Below are 21233 nucleotides of genomic sequence, written 5' to 3'. Positions count from 1 at the left end.
GACAGAAAATTAAGGGCATAGACGAGCAACAGGAAGAGCAGCATATAATTTGAAAATACAGCCCCAGCCATAAATAAAATGGAGATAAGCGCGACCAAAACTTAAAAAATTAAAAAAGCATATAATTTGAAAATACAGCCCCAGCCATAAATAAAATGGAGATAAGCGCGACCAAAACTTTAAAAATTCCCCCGCGGTTTTCACAAGCTGATGGCCGATGCGCCATTTGTCGGTTCAAATGTCGGCTAGTTATGATAACTAGCAGTTCAAAATACACTTGTAAGCAGCTCTGTGAGGCAGGCAAGCGCAATTAAAGCTATATATCTGCTCTGTAAGAATTCATAAAATTTAAGACGTGCCCACAAAACAGTACATCAATTAACTATATAAGAGTGAAAGCCTACCGAAAATGTTGGTTTCTGAAATAAACACAAAAGTGATGTTTGATAGTAACAAAACGGACCACATGTTGAAGTAAGCTAACAGGCCGATAGATTAGTACACATTGCTAGCTAAGAGCAGCCTGAGCAGGTATGATAAACAAACATATAAATGTGACATTTTGACTACACGTTAACTTAAAATAGTCAAAATAGTTACTTACAAGTTTTTGAAAAGCTTTATCCACGAGTTCGGCTGCGCATGCAAGCTCTTCCAAGATGGACCGTCCCGCTTAACAGTCAGTGCCTTGTGCCTTCTTCTTCCGTTGCAGGATAAATGGGCGGGTTCTGGCATTTATCTTCCATCTAAGCCAATAACTGAGTTTTACATACTCATATTTACGTTGAAGTCCAACCTAATCAAAATTGTTCCCAAAAATATTGAGTTGGGAAAATTGTAGAAGTTTTTGAGTATGGAAAACGTTTAAAATACTAAAAAAAAAATTTAATTAAATTTTCCGAAAAAAATAACTTTAAAAAAAATGTTGCATGTACTACACCCAGAAAATGTATTTACAGTGTATGTGTATTTATGTAAATCTAAGCTTTTTAAAAATTATGAGACATTTACCTCCAATATAATATCTGAACCACAAAAACAGGCTGATTACATCACCAATGCAATATTTTATCACTCCATTAATTAAGTTCTGTGAAATATTATCCTCCTTGAACCGTCACCTTATCGTGGTGGAGGAGTTTGAGTGCCCTAATGATCCTAGGAGCTATGTTGTCTGGGGCACTTAGTGCCCCTGGTAGGGTCTCCCATGACAAATTGGTCTTAGGTGAAGGGTGAGACAAAGAACGGTTCGAAGGATCTTTCATGGCGGTTAAAATGAAGAGTCGGAGTACCCGGCCCGGAGGGTTACCGGGGTCCCACCCTGGAGCCAGGCCTGGGGTTGGGGCCCGTGAGCGAGCGCCTGGTGGCCGGGCTTTCGCCCATGGGGCCCGGCCGGGCCCAGCCCGAACCGGATACATGGGCTCGTCCAACTGTGGACCCACCACCCGCAGGAGGAACATGAAGGGTCCGGTGCAATGCGAATCGGGTGGCAGACCAAGGCGGGAGCCTTGGCGGTCCAATCCCCGGACAAGAAAACTAGTTTTTGGGACATGGAACGTCACCTCGCTGGCGGGGAAGGAGCCGGAGCTTGTGGCAGAGGTTGAGCGGTACCGGCTAGATATAGTCGGACTCACCTCGACACATTGCATTGGCTCTGGAACCCGAGACCTGGAGAGGGGTTGGACACTCTACTTTGCTGGAGTTGCTCCGGGTGAGAGGCGGAGGGCTGGGGTTGGCTTTTTGTTAGCTCCGAGACTCTCTGCCTGTGTGTTGGGGTTTACCCCGGGGGACAAGAGGGTAGCTTCCTTGCGCCTTCGGGTCGGGGAACGGGTCCTGACTGTTGTTTGTGCTTATGGGCCAAATATCAGTTCAGAGTACCCACCCTTTTTGGAGTCCCTGGGACGAGTGCTGGATAGTGCTCCATCAGGGGACTCCATTGTCCTGCTGGGGGACTTCAATGCTCACGTGGGCAATGACAGCTTGACCTGGAGGGGTGTCATTGGGAGGAACGGCCCACCTAATCTGAACTCGAGCGGTGTTTTGTTATTGGACTTCTGTGCAAGCCGCAGTTTGGCCATAACGAACACCATGTTCGAACATAAGGATGCCCACCGGTACACTTGGTACCAGGGCAGCCTAGGTCACAGGTCGATGATAGATTTTGTAGTCGTATCATCTGACCTGCGGCCGTATGTTTTGGACACCCGAGTGAAGAGAGGGGCGGAGCTGTCAACTGATCACCACCTGGTGGTGAGTTGGATCAGATGGCAAGGGAACATGCCGCGTAGACCTGGCAGACCCAAACGCATAGTGAGGGTCTGCTGGGAACGCCTGGCAGAAGAACCTGTCAAGACGGTCTTCAACTCCCACCTCCGGCAGAGCTTTGACCACGTCCCGAGAGCAGTGGGGGACATTGAGTCCGAGTGGGCCTTGTTCCACTCTGCGATTGTCGAGGCGGCTGTTGCTAGCTGTGGCCGTAAGGTGGCCGGTGCCAGTCGTGGTGGCAACCCCCGTACCCGCTGGTGGACACCAGAGGTTCGGGGAGCCGTCAGGCTGAAGAAGGAGGCCTACAGGGCGTGGCTGGTCTGTGGGTCTCCGGAGGCAGCAGACAGGTACCGGATAGCCAAGCGGGGTGCAGCAGTGGCAGTTGCCGAGGCAAAATCTCGGGCGTGGGAGGAGTTTGGTGAGGCCATGGAGAAAGACTATCGATCGGCTCCAAAGAGGTTCTGGCAAACTGTCCGGCGCCTCAGGAGAGGAAGGCAGCAACTCGCTCACACTGTTTACAGTGGGGATGGGGAGCTGCTGACGTCAACTGAGGCTATAGTCGGACGGTGGAAGGAATACTTTGAGGAGCTCCTCAATCCCACCAATGCGCATTCCGAGGAGGAACCAGAGCTGGGAGGCCTGGGGATGGACTGTCCGATCTCGGGGGCAGAAGTTGCTGAGGTAGTCAAACAACTACACAGCGGCGGAGCCCCGGGGGCGGATGAGGTTCGTCCTGGGTATCTCAAGGCTATGGATGTTGTAGGGCTGTCATGGTTGACACGTCTCTACAACATTGCGTGGTCATCGGGGGCAGTTCCTAGGGAGTGGCAGACCGGGGTGGTGGTCCCCATCTTTAAGAAGGGTGACCTGAGGGTGTGTTCCAACTATAGGGGGATCACACTCCTCAGCCTCCCTGGAAAGGTCTACGCCAAGGTACTGGAGAGGAGGGTCCGATCGATAGTTGAATCTCAGATAGAGGAGGAGCAATGTGGTTTTCGTCCTGGCCGTGGAACTGTGGACCAGCTCTATACCCTTGCAAGGGTGATGGAGGGGGCATGGGAGTTTGCCCAACCAATCCACATGTGTTTTGTGGATTTGGAGAAGGCTTATGACCGTGTCCCCAGGGGCACCCTGTGGGGGACACTCCAGGAGTATGGGGTGGGTGGCTTTCTGTTAAGGGCCATTCAGTCCCTTTACCAGAGGAGCGTGAGTTTGGTCCGCATAGCCGGTAGTAAGTCGGACCTGTTCCCAGTGAGGGTTGGACTCCGCCAGGGCTGCCCTTTGTCACCGGTTCTGTTCATCACTTTTATGGACAGAATTTCTAGACGCAGCCGTGGTGTGGAGTGTGTCGAGTTTGGTGGCAGGAGAATCTCGTCTCTGCTTTTTGCGGATGATGTGGTCCTCCTAGCTTCATCCAGCTCTGACCTTCAGCTCTTGCTGGGTAGGTTCGCGGCCGAATGTGAAGCGGCTGGGATGAGGATCAGCACCTCCAAATCTGAGACCATGGTTCTCGACCGGAAAAGGGTGGCTTGCCACCTCCGGGTCGGGGGAGAGGTCCTACCTCAAGTGGAGGAGTTTAAGTATCTCGGGGTCTTGTTCACGAGTGAGGGTAGGAGGGATCGGGAGATCGACAGGCGGATTGGTTCGGCGTCTGCAGTGATGCGGACGCTGAGCCGATCTGTCGTGGGGAAGAGGGAGCTGAGCCAGAAAGCCAGGCTCTCGATTTACCGGTCGATCTACGTCCCAATCCTCACCTATGGTCATGAGCTTTGGGTAATGACCGAAAGAACGAGATCGCGGATACAAGCGGCCGAAATGAGTTTCCTCCGTAGGGTGGCCGGGCTCAGCCTTAGAGATAGGGTGAGGAGCTCGGACATTCGGGAGGGACTCGGAGTAGAACCGCTGCTCCTCCGGATCGAAAGGAGCCAGTTGAGGTGGTTTGGGCATCTGGTCAGGATGCCTCCTGGACGCCTCCCCGGGGAGGTGTTTCGGGCATGTCCTGCCGGCAGAAGGCCCCCGGGTCGACCCAGGACACGTTGGAGAGGTTACATCTCCAATCTGGTCCGGGAACGCCTTGGGGTCCTGCCGGAGGAGCTGGTGGACAAGGCCGGGGAGAGGACGGCCTGGAGCTCCCTAGTTGGGATGCTGCCCCCGCGACCCGGACCCGGATAAGCGGAGGAAGACGAGACGAGAAATATTATCAGCTAGCTCAAATCAATAGGCTATTATTTATCTAATTTCCTTGAGTCATAGTTATTTTTTGTGATCTTTTGCATAAACTTGTAATGTTGTCATGTTTCATATTTATTGCATTTGCCCCACATTCACAACCTTATCGCCCCATCTCCGATTTTATCTTGGCAGCATTTCCGGGAGCACCTCGACAAGCTGTTTGCTCAAGGCATTGGTATGTTGGACATAGCTCTGACTGAGGCGTTCAGTCTTCTCAGTGATGTAAGTAAACCACTGATGCATGATCCTCGTCACACCCATTCATGTAAACACACATGTGTTTATGACGAAAATTAATTAGTAATGTGATTAACAGCTCAGTTCATTGAATCGGCTAAACGCCTAGAAAACAAGATACTTGATGACTCACGGTATTGATCTGACACCTCATTATGAACAGACAATTAATTACATATACATGTGTCAAAAAAATACATATACATGTGTCAAAAAATAACACAAACATGGAGTAAATGTTTCTGAGTTAATTTATACACTTTAAACTGGTAAAAAAGTGAAACAGGCAGTGAAGTGCTCTTCATTGTCCACCAATGACTGCACCTCTAAGGACACAGCTGTAAAAATCCTGAAATTTGCAGATGACACCACTGTCATTGGGCTCATCCAGGATGATGAGAAGTTGAGAGGCTGGTGGTCTGGTGTAGTCAGCACAATCTTGAACTTAACACCCTTAAGACTGTGGAGATGGTTGTGGATTTTAGGAAGCTTACCACAGTGCTGCCCCCCCTCACAATATCCAACAGCCCAGTGTCAATGGTGGACTCATACAAGTTCTTGGGAACTATCATTTCTTGGAATCTGAAGTGGGAAACAAACATCAACTCCATCGTCAAAAAGGCTCAGCAGAGGATGTATTTCTTACGGCAACTAAGGAAGTACGGCCTACCACAAGAGCTGCTGATCATCTTCTATACTGCTGCAGTCGAATCCATACTTTGCTCATCCATCACTGTCTGGTTTGGGTCAGCCACAAAAATGGACAAATGCAGACTACAGCGTATTATTAAAACAGCAGGAAAAATCATTGGTGCCCAACTGCCCTCTGTCCAGGAACTGTACATCAGCAGGACCAGGAAAAAGGCAGTGAATATTGTCCAAGATGCCACACATCCTGCATCTACTCTCTTCCATCTCCTCCCATCTGGCAGACGCTATAGATCACTGTACACAAAAACTACCAGACACAAGAACAGTTTCTTTCCTTCAGCCATTTCTCTCCTGCATCTGTAGATTCTTTTACCATCCTTTTACTATAGTTTTTAATACTTATTCAGTATGCTTATGGATATGTGTGTGTGTGTGTGTGTGTGTGTGTGTGTGTGTGTGTGTGTGTGTGTGTGTGTGTGTGTGTGTGTGTGTGTGTGTGTGTGTGTGTGCGTGTGTGTGTGCGTGCGTGTGTGTGTGTGTGTGTGTGTGTGTGTATGTATATATGTATATATGTGTGTGTGTGTAAATGAACGTGTGTGTGACTATACATGTTCTTATGTGTTTTTAGGTATTTTTATTATCATTTATTGTGTTGTTGTCTGTTTTAGAGAGCGAACATCTACCGAAGACAAATTCCTTGTAAATGTAATTTTACTTGGCCAATAAATCTGAAATCGGAAATGCTATGTGTTCACTAGCATGTGTACAACAAAGCTATCAGCCTACTAATCTAGATGCTAGTTTAAGAACATTGTGATTTGTTATTTAATGCTGTAGCTTTCTATTTTCAGTTCAACAAGACTGGGAGAGGTAGTGAGTGCAGCCAGGCCATTATGTTGGTGACGGATGGAGCGGTCCATACCTATGATGCCATCTTCGACAAATATAACTGGCCAGACAAGAAGGTAATGTTAACATTTTAACAAGCAAATGTGTTCCACCAGGATCGATGAAACCAACGTAGTTTCAAACTAACTTAAAGTGACAATGTGTAGTTTCCTGGCAAAAGGGGGTAGTATATACACTTCAGGGTAGTTTTACATCATATCTGTTGCTAGTTTAAAAAAAAAAAACGTTACGGTAAATGTTACCTGTGGAGCAGAAAGCATGTGACCTCAAGCGTGACTCCTCACACTTTGAAGGTCTTAATTCCATCAGGAAAATGCAATGTAGATTTTAGTTTTCTGGCGCTGTAGTTTCCGGATCTACTCGGAGTCATGCGCCTGCCAATGATGTCATCATACTACGGCAATACCACTCGGCCAAAATATGTTGCATCACTTTTTTGATTTAGCCGAGTTCCTTATATAGGAAACTTTTTTCTGATTGGCTTAATGAACTGACCTGTATTGGAATGTTTACTATGTGAAGTGCCTTGAGATGACTCTTGTCGTGACTTGGTGCTATATAAATAATCTTGAATTGAATTGATTCTGATCTTTCACACATGTTTTGTAAAGACTTTAGAAGTTTTGTTATTAAAGACATGTTTCTTGCTCCCTAAATGTTTTCAAATGTGTCATAAAGTCGTTTATACAGCCAATCATCTAGTGATCGAAAGGTGTAGGACACTGAACCATCCAGAAGGTAATCTGGCGTCTCCCAACGGCACTAGATCCGTGCCCTTTATACTTTAGACCTGATTTTTATGGTTAAATGTTAAGAAGCCGTCAATATTTTTCAATGACTGGAAATCATGTGATTCATGTTTTACAATGTTTTAATGGATATTTCCAGAGATTAAAGGAAAAAACTGCACACTGTCACTTTTAATCAAAACTATTTCTATTCATTTTACTCATATTAATGTATTGAATTAAAAATGAAGCATAAAACAGAGCAAAAACCCTACCACGTGTTTGCCATTCTATGGGTTTTGTAAGTGGTACTTTTTAGCAAGTGGGTACAGGAGGGTTATGATAGGCAGTAGATACCCAGTGTGGGGTTCTTCAAGTGTACTTTAAAACAATTATAAATGGCTTTAGCTTAGAACAGTGGTTCCCAAACTTATTTAGCCGCGCACGCCCTTCTATGTCCCGACCATATATATATATGTATGTATAATCAGACGTCACGCTAAACCAGGGGTCAGCAACCTGTTCCCATCAAAGAGCCATTATTACCCATTTCCCACAGTAAAGAAAACACCGCAGCAGCCGGGGTGTTGTGGGTGGGGCCTACCCTCAGACAGCAGAGCGCTGCTCACAACAGGTAACAGCAGCCGGTACCGGTCGCTCGTGTACGTCAAAGCTATCTTTCAATAGATTGATTTTCGATAATCAATAAAACGATTTATATAAAGTGGATCCAGAAGTTGTAGCCCGTCTCTGCCTACAATATTTAGATATTTTTCGCCCTGTTGGTGGTTTTACTGAGCAGGTGCCACTTTTGTCATATGTTTCTTTTTAAAACATGTTTAGACTGTTCAGAATACAAATCCAGGCTCTGTCACGTTTGATTGTTGTAATTAAACTTTGTAGGTGGGGAAGGTCAGAAAAGGATCCGATCATTTTGTTTTTCCCTCATTTACAGTGACGGAGATAACGGCGCAGTGTGCCTGGCTCTGGTGGTAATCAAGTTTAATTTGTAATAATTTTCACAAGAAAACAGAACAGTTATAGTAAGCCTCACAGGGCTTGTGTTGACCGGACAGTTCAAGTATTTGGCCGTTTATTTTGACGGAGAAAGAATAGGAAGAATTACCCCGACGCATGCAAACGAACTGACACTTTATTCTACGCAAATCGCAGATGTAGCTAAATCACTCAAGAAAAGGTTTCCTTCTGAACATCTGAGCTGTACACCGCTCAGCCCAGCTCACTGTCAGCGCGTACATAAGGTGCACAGTGAGCTGAAGATGTGGAGAGGGGATTGGAGCGCGCCGCAGAACCAGAGCGCATGCGGGAAGATTCCTTCCACTGAAGCGAGAGTTCTCCAAACCCGGTCTCTCAGAGAGACTTGTCACTTAGAAAATGTTCCCTGATGATGAAACTTTGGCTGAATTGTGCTTGTTCCTGTCTCCAATGTGGCCTCTGAGGAGAGTCCCAGAATCTCACATCGTCTTCAGCTCATAAAGCGCACATGATTACGCACAAGCGTGACGCGTCAACCTGGCCACACAGTAGACCGGGTTGGAACTGTTCAGGTTTACGCAGACAATCTTTACATTTAGAATTAGCTTACAGATGTAAAATTAATGCAGTAAAATATAAAGCATTTTATTTAAATATCGATTCATTATTTTACAAGCACAGAGAGCCGTATCAGATGGATGGAAGAGCCGCATGCATCTCCAGAGCCGCGGATTGCCGACCCCTGAGCTAGGGCATGTGCGGAGGACACACACACACACACACACAAGCAAAATATACTTGTTTTCAATTACATTTTCTTAGGCCCACTCACAAATGAGTTTCTGGCTACGCTAATGGTGACTTTTGACAGACTTCTCTGAGCTCCGCAGCCATTACACTTTTCACCTTGCGCACCCCCTAGCGGCAGCTCACTTTGGGAATCCCTGGCTTAGAACAAACCTCTTTATTTTCATATCCTGCAGGATAATGGTGGTGCAGCTCAGACAGAGTATAGAAAATAAGAGCTGCATGGGCTGAACATGTAATTATTTTTGAAGCATTTATTTCTTTTTCTGTTAGAAAAGATCCGTACAGGTGGTTGTGCATCTGAAAATGCAGGGAGACCAGCATCATTGTAACAGCTGGACATCCTTACATTTGGCTTGACCCCACAGCATGATGCTGCCACTTCCATGCTCTTCTGTTTAGCATCAGTTTATTTCCTTTAGGCAAAGCAGGATGTATGTTTTATCTGATTTTGGTACAAACTTGAAATAAAGATAAAATTGGGAATGGCTGCAACACACAAAATGAAAAGGAAATTAAACTTTTATCGCCTCAGGTGAGTCCTAGCTGCTTAAAATGCAAATGGGTTCATGCTAAGTGGTACGATAAAGCAGAGTTTCAAGGCTGATATCGCACACAGGTTTAACATTCTAATGGTGCACGTGTCTGTTTAAAAAGAATAGTTTTAGTCATAGGCGTCATTTTAACCGGGGACGCCGGGGACATGTCCCCGCCAAAATTTGTGATTGGCAGCTGTGCCCCCCCCCCCCCCCCACTTTCAAAAACGCCTGCTGATGAGGATTTTTGTTTTACCAGCTCAGATCTTATACCAGGGGTCGGCAACCTATTCCCATCAAAGAGCCATTATTACACGTTTCCCACGGTAATTTTGGACGGACCTTAATAAGCAGTGACTTAAGTGAAGCAGGCAGGTCGCGCTAGAAAATTTAGTTTAAAAAGACGTCATAAATGTGTTCCCCCGTCATTTTTATTGATAAAATATGAAGTAAAAACTCACAATTTAATTTTCATTCATTTGTCATTAATATGTAGTCTACACCCGTGCGTTAAGTGGACCATCTTCCAGTAAACGCAAAGCACCCAGCCCACCTCTCCAAATGCGTAAAATGTGCATCAGCCGCTAGTTAGGCGCGCCGCGCGCACCATCAGCTGATCAGCCCAGACAAGAGCAGAGCAACTAGAGAAGAATAGAGGATAAATCTGTCTGGATGTGGATGGAGATTACATTTTACAGCAGCCTGATCATCATTTAAATACGTAAACCTATCACCTGTCTTCTAGTCCATGCTATCAGCATTATTTTAATTGGTGTGTGTGTGTGTGTGTGTGTGTGTGTTTGTTTTCCACTTCAAACACTGGTCTAACCAACCAGACCAGCGTGTCCAGTAACACATTAATGTTACAATTAAACAGTTTCACTCCATGTAGGCTAGGAACATTTCACCTGCCGTGGCACGACCGCTTCTGCTCCACATAAACTTTGTGCGTGATCAAATGTCTCTACGCGTCATGCGTCTCCATATTAGAGACGGGAACAAGCGCTGTTCAGCCAAAGTTTCATAATTTCATAAAAAGAACATTTTTCCAAGTGACACATCCCTCAGAGAGACCGGGTTTCCAGACTGTTTCAGTGGGAGGAAATCTTATCGCATGCGCTGTGGTTCTGCACTGCGCTGCGAACCCCAGATCTTCAGCTCACTGTCCACCGTGGGCGCTCCGAGCCACGCTGAACACAGTGTCCAGTATAAAGCTCTGATGTTCTGATTGGAATATTTTACCTCCGCGATGTGCGTTAACGATTAAAATGTCAGCTCATCCATGTGCATCAGTGCGCGTCGGGGTAATTCTTTCAAACCAAGCAACATCCTTGAGTTCATCTGTCAAAATAAACAGTCAAATGGAAATATCTGTAACCTGCCGTTTAACTGTTTTGCCTTCCTGTGAAGATTGTTGCAAAGAGAAACAATTAAACTTGATTAACCCCAGAGCCACCCAGAGAACCAGAGCGCATGTGGAAGGTTCCTCCCACTGAAGCGAGTGTTTTCCAAACCCTGTCTTTCAGAGAGACTTGTCACTTAGAAAATGTTCCCTGATTATGAAACTTTGGCTGAATAGTGCTTGTCCCTGTCTCCACTGTGGCGACACATCCAGGAGCCGTCTGAGGAGAATCCCAGAATCTCACATCCTCTTCAGCTCATAAAGTGCCTATATGATTACGCACAAGCGTGATGCGTCAACCCGGTCTCACAGTAAGACCGGGTTGGACCTGTTCAGGTTTACGCAGACAATCTTTACATTTAGAATTGGCATACAGATGTAAAATTAATGCAGTAAAATATAAAGCATTTTATTTAAATATCCATTCATTATTTTACAAGCACAGAGAGCCGCATCAGATGGATGGAAGAGCCGCATGCGGCTCCAGAGCCGCGGGGTGCCGACCCCTGTGCTAGCCTACTTTATTGTCCCCAGCAATTTTTAAACCCCAATCAAGTGTATGGTTATTGTCCCCAGCAATTCTGAAAACAAACTGACGCCCTTGGTTTTAGTTCCATTGCATATGTCAACTATCTTCTGTATTAAAACAGCATCCTCCACTCCTCCCAACAACTCTTCCCTTCACTGTTTCAGCAGTGAGTGGGGAGGGTACAAGGCTGCAGGATAGTTCCATTTAGAAGAATCCCCGCTGATAATAGAAGTCTTCAGTCTTTGTCACTTTCTTCTGTCTGTCTCACTCACCCGCCGTCCTTTACACTGCTGCTTCTTAATGGCTTCTTTACCGCTCCACCACTGTAGGGCGTCACCATCAGGAAACAGCCGGATCTGGACAAAATTCAGATATATTACCGGTTTCTTTTGTGCAAGTTATTCATTAATTCAGAAAACAATGTGTGCCATCAAAAACAACAATTTCTAGAATTGCTAGAGTAAAAGAAATACTAGAGAACTTTTACATATAAGGTATTTTAGTTTGAAATAAAAATTATTATTGTTTGAATGCTGTTTCAGCTTCAGTTCAGCTGTTCAGCAGCTTCAGCTTACAGTTTCAGCTATCCAGCATTCAAACAGCATTTGTACAACAAATGCAATTTTTCTAGTTGTTTGAGCATTCAAACTATTGTTTTCCTGTTTTTCTTTCTTCTTCTTCTTATTCTGCTTCCGTACACTTTTTGAACCTCTTCTTCTCCTTCAAATTTTGAGCTATTTCCACAATTTTATATCAAAACGTTCAGCTCGTTAAGCTCTTTCTGGCTTTTACTTTTGGCATTGATATCTTTAAAATTTTTCGAGTTAAGCTTTTTCTGCAAAAAATTTCCCATTGAAATGAATGGGACTGGTCAATTTTCAGCAAATTCCTATCACTTCTTTGACCTAAAACTCTATTGGGTTCCTTTTAACTTAGAGACTTCATTCAAAGTTTAACAAACTCTCAAGACTTTCCTGTTTAACATATTAAAGAGGCTTTTTGATATCTTTTATGGTTTTTCTAAAATCGCAGGTAGAAGTTGAGGTACGACTTGAAATTTTCAGAAAAATTCACAAAAGTTATAATGGGGAAAGATAGGAGCAGTGACCCTCCCTTGCTCCATTTCTGGCGTTGTACCGAGAGAACCGTAGGTCCGATTGAAATGAGACACACGTTGGCTTACAGCTAACAAATATACCTTCGTTTTGGGCTATAATTCTTGACTGTACTCCAAACATTGTGGTCGTACGGTTCATTTGTTTGAGAAAATTCAAATAAAAAAAAAATGTCTCCCCACTCTAACTTGAGAATTCCGCACTCTAAGTTTTGAACTTCACATCGTCTGTGAACAACTCTTTACTACCCCCAGACCGTTTGGACTACCAAAACAAATTATAACTCAAAAAGTAGGAATTTTTGTCAGCTTTTCAGAATGGGTTTCATTTTAACTGCAAGTGTTACCGTTCTTTCGCTACAAGCCTCAGAAAGAGGAGAGACCCAGATTCTCCCTCATTGAAACCCATGTTAAAAGAACAGAGATTTTCTTCTCTGATCGGCTTCAGACAGCTAAAAGTTTCTCGTCATAGCTTCTAGACAATTCATGGTAGGCACATAAAAATGGACACAGATGATCATCAACGCCTTCTGCCGCTCACGCTTTTTAAAATTTTCAATTCGGTGCAGTACTTTTCGAATGGTGATGAGAAGTTGGACAGGTCCAATTTCACTTCTGAAGGACAGATTTAAAGGCTTCTCTCATTAACAGGGCTGCAGGCCTAAAATAGCTGGGGGAAAACAGTGCTGTTCTCTGATTGGTTGAGAGTGTTCCACCATTTTCTGTCCAATCAGGATCCAGCACCCATACATATTACACATCAAATCGACCAGTTTGGTCTCAGGAATCTTATAATCAAGATTAAATGTGTTATCTGTTACCATGGCAACACAAGGAACTACATACCACTTTAACCAAGTCTCATAGGAATGAATATTAAAAAGCTGACTATTGAGCCAATAACAGACTCCTGTTTTAGATTTTTTCGAACTATCTGTACTTAAAACTAGAAACAAGTTCAATTTGATTGACCGTCAGAAGGTGGGAAAGTGCCCCACTCCCTTACAGCTCCCTGATTGATTGAGAGAGGTCAATCATCTTCTGGCTAAATGGAATTACACACCCACACATGTGAGACATCAAATCGATCGGCTAGGCCTAAGGCATCCATCCATCCATCCAACCAACCAACCATCCAACGAACCAACCAACCAACCAACCAGCTCTATACACTTAAAACTAGCAGCATAGCTGACATTTTAACACTAGTCAGAAGACAGGAACTGCCCCCTCCTCCTTCGCTGCTCTCTCATTGGCTGAGAGTTTTCAATCGTCTTCTGCCTAAAAGGAAATGTGCACCCACACAAATGGTACATCAATTCAACCTGCTTGGTCCCAGGAGTCTTGTATTAACTTGATATTGTGTTCTGCGTTACCATGGCAACGTGCTTAGCAACAACATTTAACAACATTTTAGACACAACTGTATCAACATACTTTAATATAGAAATGTTATTCAAAGTTTAAATGAGTCATGTGTTATTGTACATAGCTTTATTAATGCAGACTCCTGTCATCTGTTACCATGGCAACACAAGGAACTACAAATCACTTTAACCAAGTCTCATAGGAATGAATATAAAAAGTGGAATATACTGTTTTTGATCTTTTTGAACTGTTTGTACTTAAAACTAGAAATAAGTTCAATTTGATTGACTATCACAAGGTGGGAACGTGCCCCGCTCCCTCCCAGCTCCCTGATTGGTTGAGAGAGGTCAATCATCTTCTGGCTAAATGGACTTACACACTCACGCATGTGAGACATCAAATCGATCGGCTTGGCCTAAGGAATCCATCCATCTACAGAGAGAATTATAAGACACCTTTCGTCAAACTTTTTGACAGGTCTATTGTTCTTTGACCTTTTTGACCTTTCAGTCCTATTGTTCATTTGACCCTTGACCTTGCCCCCCTTTCCTATCATTAATCAAATGGACAGGTGTATTGTTCAATCTTTGCCCCCCCCTTCCGTATCATTAATCAAATGGACATGTGTATTGTTGATCGTCCAGATGGCCTAGACCCCCCACGCCGCATCATCAATGGCGTATTGTTGAACGTGTCCAGATGTCCATGATCCCCACGTCATAGGCTAATGTGTGTAATGGCGTGTGAAGTTTCTTTTTGTGATAGCCCATCGGTTCCCACAGCCCCCCTCCCTTCTGAGTGTAATCCTATTGTGTATAACTCTTTAAAAGCTCAGATCTGTCCGAATGGTGAAAAGCCGAGCTCTAAGAAAAAATGATGAACCACGAGGAGCTGAATGAAGCACCAAGCCGCGCTGAAGAGGTGCCTACTACATCCGACGCTTCAACTTCAACTCAAAAAGTGAAAGAAGAGAGCGTGGATACGCCGCTGTCAAAAACCATGCTTTGTGAAAAATCCATCGCTATACATCAGATGCCGGCTGGAATTGGTGCCCCCCGCAAATCTACATTTTACATCTGCAGAGTGCAGGTTCCTCCTTTCGGCGGTAAAGAGATCTTGGAGCAAATATGGCAGTTGGAACCTTACGGCTATACCGGTAGTTTTTTGTGTACCGGTTCAGCTACGACACTAAGGAACTGTGTTTAATCCAAGATGTGGCTGAGGGCGAACCTCTTAAATCCTATTTATCAAACTCACCAGCGGTTCTCTCCTACAACGATTGGGCTGTGCTCAGGCTGGCTGTTCCACGCAAGGTGCACAGAGATGATCCTGAGAGACCTCGTCCGCCTGTCAATCGCAGTGGGCCGCAAGCTCTTCCAACGTTGGATGAAATCCAGAACGCTGTGACAGCATTCAGCGCTTCATGGGAGGGGGAAGAGGATGCTGATGGAGAGTGGATGTTCAAGGCCTCGGTCCGTGTGAGAGGATTTGAGCTCTTTTTTGTGCTGGAGAATGTGCATTCTGTATGCGGAATTTACCGCCTTCTACAGGTTGTACCTTTCGAAGCCTGGTGTGAAAAAATAAATGAAGTGGAGGATCGTATTACTTCATTTTTTCGTACCAGCCGCTGTTGGAACGACATTCTGACAGTGCGAAAAAAGCTGGAGTTCTAAGACCTGCCTTAGGAGGAGGAGGAGGAGGAGGAGGAGGAGGAGGAGGAGGTTGCATCATCATACCACGCCCCCCCACCCAGCACTAGTTATAAAGAGCTTACAGTTAGAAACCATTTCATCCAGACGATCTAGGCATCAGCATGACGGGGTTCTACAATCAGACGACCCTTAAAGACCTTTGGAGCCCACCACCGAGCTGGGTACTAACGGATTCATCACCACCGAGATACAACACCAGTCCGAGGTCCAGATCGCTACCATCACCACCACCGCCGAGATACAACGGCAGTCCGAGGCCCGCATCGGCACCATCGTGTTTTCCAGAGGATAACCTACCACGACTCCCCACCATCATGGAGGTTCCGGAGAACGTACCATTCAGGCCCTGGGTCGATGGGGCTGATCCACCTTTGGTGACATCAAACCCTGAGCCGCCGCCAGGTCATGAGGAGGAGGAGGATGTGCAACCCCTCGACATCCAGAGCACCGATGAGGAGCCTCACCGTCTGCCTGACTGGGTGTTTTCAGAAGACAAAGTAGACCGTGTGAAAATGGGTCTTCTTCACTTGGTCAACATGGCGATCAAAGCTCACTTACCAACCATCTGCCACGGATGCAAGATCGATCACCCCAGTCAACGGCAACACGAATGTCTTTACGTAGCTGAAAATGAATTATTTTACGATTTTCACTTTACGGACATTATTCGCAGGGTTTTAACACCTAAACTGATTCCGGCTCTTCAAAGTTTTCTCAGTCTGCACGGCTTCCAGCCTCTGGACACTGAGATTCTGTTCACCATGGCTGTGACGCAGCTGCACGGATTCAGGGCTGTGATGCCCATTCACAAAGACATTTTTCCGGTGTACGATCGCCTGTCCAAAGCTGACCTGGACGCGCTGTCCGGGGTGGTGATGGAGTGAGCGAGCTGCGGAGGGTCTCTTCTACAACTTTATTATTATATTTGACGACAGTATGATTAGATTTTAGTTCTGACTAGTGTTTAGATTATATTTGTAGACTGTGTGATTTTATTCATTATATTTGACGGCTGTTTTTTACAGTATGATTAGACTGTGTGATTATATTTGATGACTGCTGTTTTTTACAGTATGATTAGATTGTGTGATTTTAGTTCTGATTAGATTGTGTGTACAATTTATGAAATAAAAAGAACTAATGAAAACAAATGTGCATCATTTTTGCCAACCATTCATCAGAGATGGAGGAGGTAATGAAAAAGGTTTATTTTACACCAGAACATCAGGGTAGTTACGGTGGTGTGGAAAGGTTTAGAACCGGTTTACAACAAGATATTGGGGAGAAAGTTTCATCGGATAAGGCTCGCGATTTTCTCTCAGAACAAGACGCCTATACACTTCACAAACCTGCAAGAGTTCATTTTCCGAGAAATAAGGTTTTTGTCTCAGGGCCGCTAAAACAGTTTCAAGCTGACTTATGCGACATGCAGGCCTTGTCAAAATCAAACGACGGCTTTAATTACCTATTAACCGTCATAGATGTATTTTCAAAGAAAGCCTATGTACGAGCCCTGAAAAACAAATCGGGGAAAGATGTTACAGAAGCTTTTGCTTCAGTTTTGAAAGACAGCGGTGTCCCTAAAAAATTGCAAACGGATTCCGGTAAAGAATTTTTTAATAAGAAATTTGAAGCCCTCATGAAGAAACACGAAATTGTGCATTTTGCCACAGCCAGCAGCGTAAAGGCCAGCGTTGTGGAGAGATTTAACAGGACTCTAAAAGGTAGAATGTGGAGATATTTCACAGCCAAAAACACCCATCGCTACATAGATGTGATTCAAGATTTGGTGAAAGGTTATAATCATAGCTACCACACTTCTATCAAAATGGCCCCCTTTGAAGTTAACACGGAAAATCAATGGCAAGTGTTTCGCAACCTTTACGGGACCACCGCACCGAAGCCTGCAAAGAAAATGAAGTTTAACAGGGGTGACGTTGTGAGACTTTCCAAACTCAGAGGTGTTTTTGATAAAAAATATGAGCAGAGTTTCACGCACGAGCTGTTCACAGTAGACCAGTGTCTTCATCGAGCACCGCCGGTTTATAAACTCAAAGATTTTGATGGGGAAAAAATTGAAGGGTCATTTTATGAACCCGAATTGCAGAAAGTAAACTTATCGACCGAACGATCCTTCCACGTTGAAAAATTTTTAAAGCGCAGAACTTACAGAGGCCAGAAGCAAGTGTTTGTTAAATGGCTTGGATGGCCTCAAAAATTTTCCAGTTGGATTAAAGCCTCAGACCTGCACGACGTTTAAAAAACAGATACAATAAAAAAATGGATCTGAGACAAGAGGAGGGTTTTTATATCACATTGCCCTCTAACGCCAGTAACGAGGTGTTTAAAAATAACACGATTGCCAGTTACAGAACCGATCTAGCCCGTCACATCAATCTCAATGGCAGGTGGCAAGTGGGACTGTCTGAAATCAATTACGTACACTCGTGGTTTAATTTACCGAACGATCGTGCGTTTGTTGAATGGCGACGAGTGAAAGAACCTAAGAAAATCAACAGAGCTCCGATTACTCCCGGATATTATAAAGCTATCCAAACACTTAGAATGGAATGTGAGACTGCTATGAGAAAGATTGATCCTGATTTCTATCTCATTCACAGATTCCCCGACCCCATTCTCAAATATCAGATCGGTGATGAGATAGAATTTAGATTTTTAGCGCCTCTGGCCTATCTGTTAGGTTTCAACGCGGGTGAGTGGTTGACGCCTGAAGGTACTTCAGGCATCGATGAACCGATCAAATCAGCGCCTCACCCACCCGATTTAACAGGCGGTCTATATCAATTTTACTGCTACACGGATGTCGTGACCGAGCAGTTGGTCGGGGACGTCTTTGCGCCTTTATTACGTACGGTGAAAGTTGAAGGGACCTTCGGTCACACGGTCACTCATGTGTTTAATCCTGTGGATTACATCAGCGTTTCTACGAATCATATAGAAAGCATTCATATCGAAATAAAATCTGATCAGAATGAGCCGATTCACTTCTTATACGGAAAAACAACGGTGAGGCTTCATTTCAGGCCCGCACATCAGAGAAATACAATAATATAACGCTCGTGAAACAGGGTGAGAGAGTCAGTTACGCTCGTACGTCTTGCAGACATGATTTATCACCTGCAGAGAAACAATCCCAACCGTTTTATCAATTATTACGTCACTCAGGCCGGTCATGGTTTACCAGGTTTTAGCGGTGTTCCTTATATGTACGGACGTGGCTTTGGATCGATATTTTCAAGACTGTTTCGATTCATATCACCTTTTGTTAAAAAAGGATTTGCTCTGGCTAAACCGCATCTCAAAAAGGCCGCTACAGGAATCGTGTCAGATGTGTTGACGAGAGCCGTCGGTAAAATCAATGACCCTAATGCCCAAGAGGGGTCAGGCCTCATGGTTCTGTCGAGGCGTGTTCGCAAAAGACCCCCCGGCAGGCGTTTAAAGACATCTACATCACGAAGCGACCGACGCATCAAAGCTCCAGTTACAAAACGCAAGCAAAAGAGGAAGAAGTCTCGTCAGACAGGCTCTGATATTTTTTAATCATGTCACTGCTCCACAGCAAATCGTCAGAATGTACGCTGAGTGAACTGGATCTCTTCACCGTACCCATGACGCAGTTGTCTATCGAAGATAAGATCTACAGCGAAATTTTACCCATAGCGGCCCTGACGGACGGCGGGCCTGTAGAATTTTTTGTCCCCGGAGATGGAGAAAAATATTTGGATTTAAACGACACTCTTCTATTTTTGCGGGTGAAAATTACAAACGATGACGGCAGCCCGCTAGATGATGGTGCTGCCACCGGTCTGATTAATTACCCGTTAAACATGATTTTCTCACAATGTGACGTGGTTCTCGGCGATCGTCTGATTTCACAGTCCAGCGCCACGCACCCCTACAGAGCGATCATCGAAACCCTGCTGAACTTTTCTGAAGCGAGTTTGAATTCCCAATTCAGCGCGGGATTGTTCTTCAAAGACACCGCAGGCGCGCACGATTCCACCGTTGTAATTAACGGACGCAATTTAGGCCTTAATCAACGAGCGACTTTTACAGAAAACTCCAGAGAAGTGGATCTGATAGGACCCCTGCATTCTGATATATTTTTCTGTGAAAGACTTCTTTTAAATTCCGTCGATCTCAGAATTAAACTGACACGCGCGTGTGATGCTTTTTGCCTGATGGGGGCGCGTGATTCCACCTACAAGCTGAAACTGCTGGGTGCATCGCTTTTTGTGAAGAAAGTTAATATTTCACCCGCCGTACGTTTGGGTCACGAGTCTGCTTTACTAAAAGCAAACGCCATGTACCCGCTCTCACGCGTGACCGTCAAAACTTATTCCATTCCACAAAATTCGAGGATATGTAATCTGGAGAACCTCTTTCTCGGCGCCATTCCTAAATATATCGTCTTAGGATTAGTGGATCACGAAGCTTACACAGGACGTCGAGATCTTTCGCCTTTTAATTTTCGCCACATGAATGTGGAATATCTGGCGTTGTCCAGAGACGGAAAACAGATTCCATCGAAAGCCTTCCAACCTACTTTTTACCAGGGAACATCGGTCAGAGAATTTTATAATCTGTTTACAGCCACTTCGAGACAATTGAAAGATTTACCTCTATCGATTAATAGGTTGGAATATCAACAGGGGTATACACTCTTTGCCTTTAATCTGAACACAGCGGATGACTCGGAGGCGCTTTCAACCGTTTCCACCGGCAACCTGAGGATGGAGATGCGCTTTGGAGAACCTCTGAGAGCCACGGCTACACTCATTGTGTATGCGTGTTACGACTCCATTCTGGAGATAAACTCAAAGAGAGAGGTATTGGTGGATTATTATTAATGGATAATCACGAATTGGACGGCATATTATCGAACCTGCTGGGAGATTATTTTGGTGGCGTGTACGCGTCTGATCAGCTGTCTACCGTCCCAAAAAACATTCGACTACCTGCCTACTTTGTGGTAAACACTCATCCTGTCCATTTACCCGGTGAACACTGGTTGGCGCTAGCTGTGGAACAAAATGGCCTCGGAACATTTTTTGACTCTTACGGTCTATCGCCTGAATTTAAATATTACCCTGAAAACATCCTGAATTTTCTAACAGAACGTTGTTCAAGAATACAATATCAGGATCGTCAGCTACAGAGTTTTGCATCCGACCGTTGTGGCCAGCATTGTGTTTTTTTCCTGTGTCATAAGGCTTGTGGACTTTCTCTGAAACAAATTCTGTCTAAATATCATAAAAATGTAGATAAAAATGATGCTATGGTTTATCATTTTGTTAAAAAATTTTCAAATTGCATCAAACGTCATGATGTATACTTCACACAGGTGAATTGTACTCTTGAAATGTTTAAAGAATGTCACGGACTGTGAAATTTGTTTTGAATAAAGTTTTATTGAACAAACAAGAGAGTTAAGGTGTAAAGCTGATCCATTTCTTCAAAGTGGGGACATCGCTCCAGCTTGGTGATAAAATGATATTTCTCCTCGGTTTTTTCTTTTTCTTCTTCAAAACACCATCTTCAGAATCCGGAAGCACAATCCCTCCGTTCCTGAGTTGCGTAATCTGACGTTTCGCTAGCGGATTGGACACGATAGATAAGGGCACATTTTTTTCTACTAGAGTTTTTAGGAAAGGAGTCCAACCCATCGGTTCTGATTGCGGATGTTTTTTTAACGGGTTGCTGATGCTTTTAATCAAGTCAAGGAT

General features: G+C 44.6%; 1 protein-coding gene across 5 annotated transcripts in view; it reads left to right on the top strand.

Annotated features, from left to right (window-relative positions):
• The window catches only part of cacna2d3a (calcium channel, voltage-dependent, alpha 2/delta subunit 3a), a 341398-nt gene that overhangs the window by 193912 nt on the left and 126253 nt on the right, over positions 1–21233 (top strand). For all 5 annotated transcript variants that reach the window (XM_070545074.1, XM_070545072.1, XM_070545073.1 and 2 more), the window contains 2 exons: positions 4630–4719; positions 6237–6350. In XM_070545074.1, coding sequence (XP_070401175.1) covers positions 4630–4719; positions 6237–6350 — 204 coding nt within the window. The remainder of the gene's footprint in view (positions 1–4629; positions 4720–6236; positions 6351–21233) is intronic.

Source organism: Nothobranchius furzeri, chromosome 15 (assembly GCF_043380555.1).
Source record: "Nothobranchius furzeri strain GRZ-AD chromosome 15, NfurGRZ-RIMD1, whole genome shotgun sequence".
NCBI classification, from domain to species: domain Eukaryota; kingdom Metazoa; phylum Chordata; class Actinopteri; order Cyprinodontiformes; family Nothobranchiidae; genus Nothobranchius; species Nothobranchius furzeri.
Note: the sequence above shows the minus strand (reverse complement) of the source record. Positions and strands in the feature narration are given on the sequence as shown.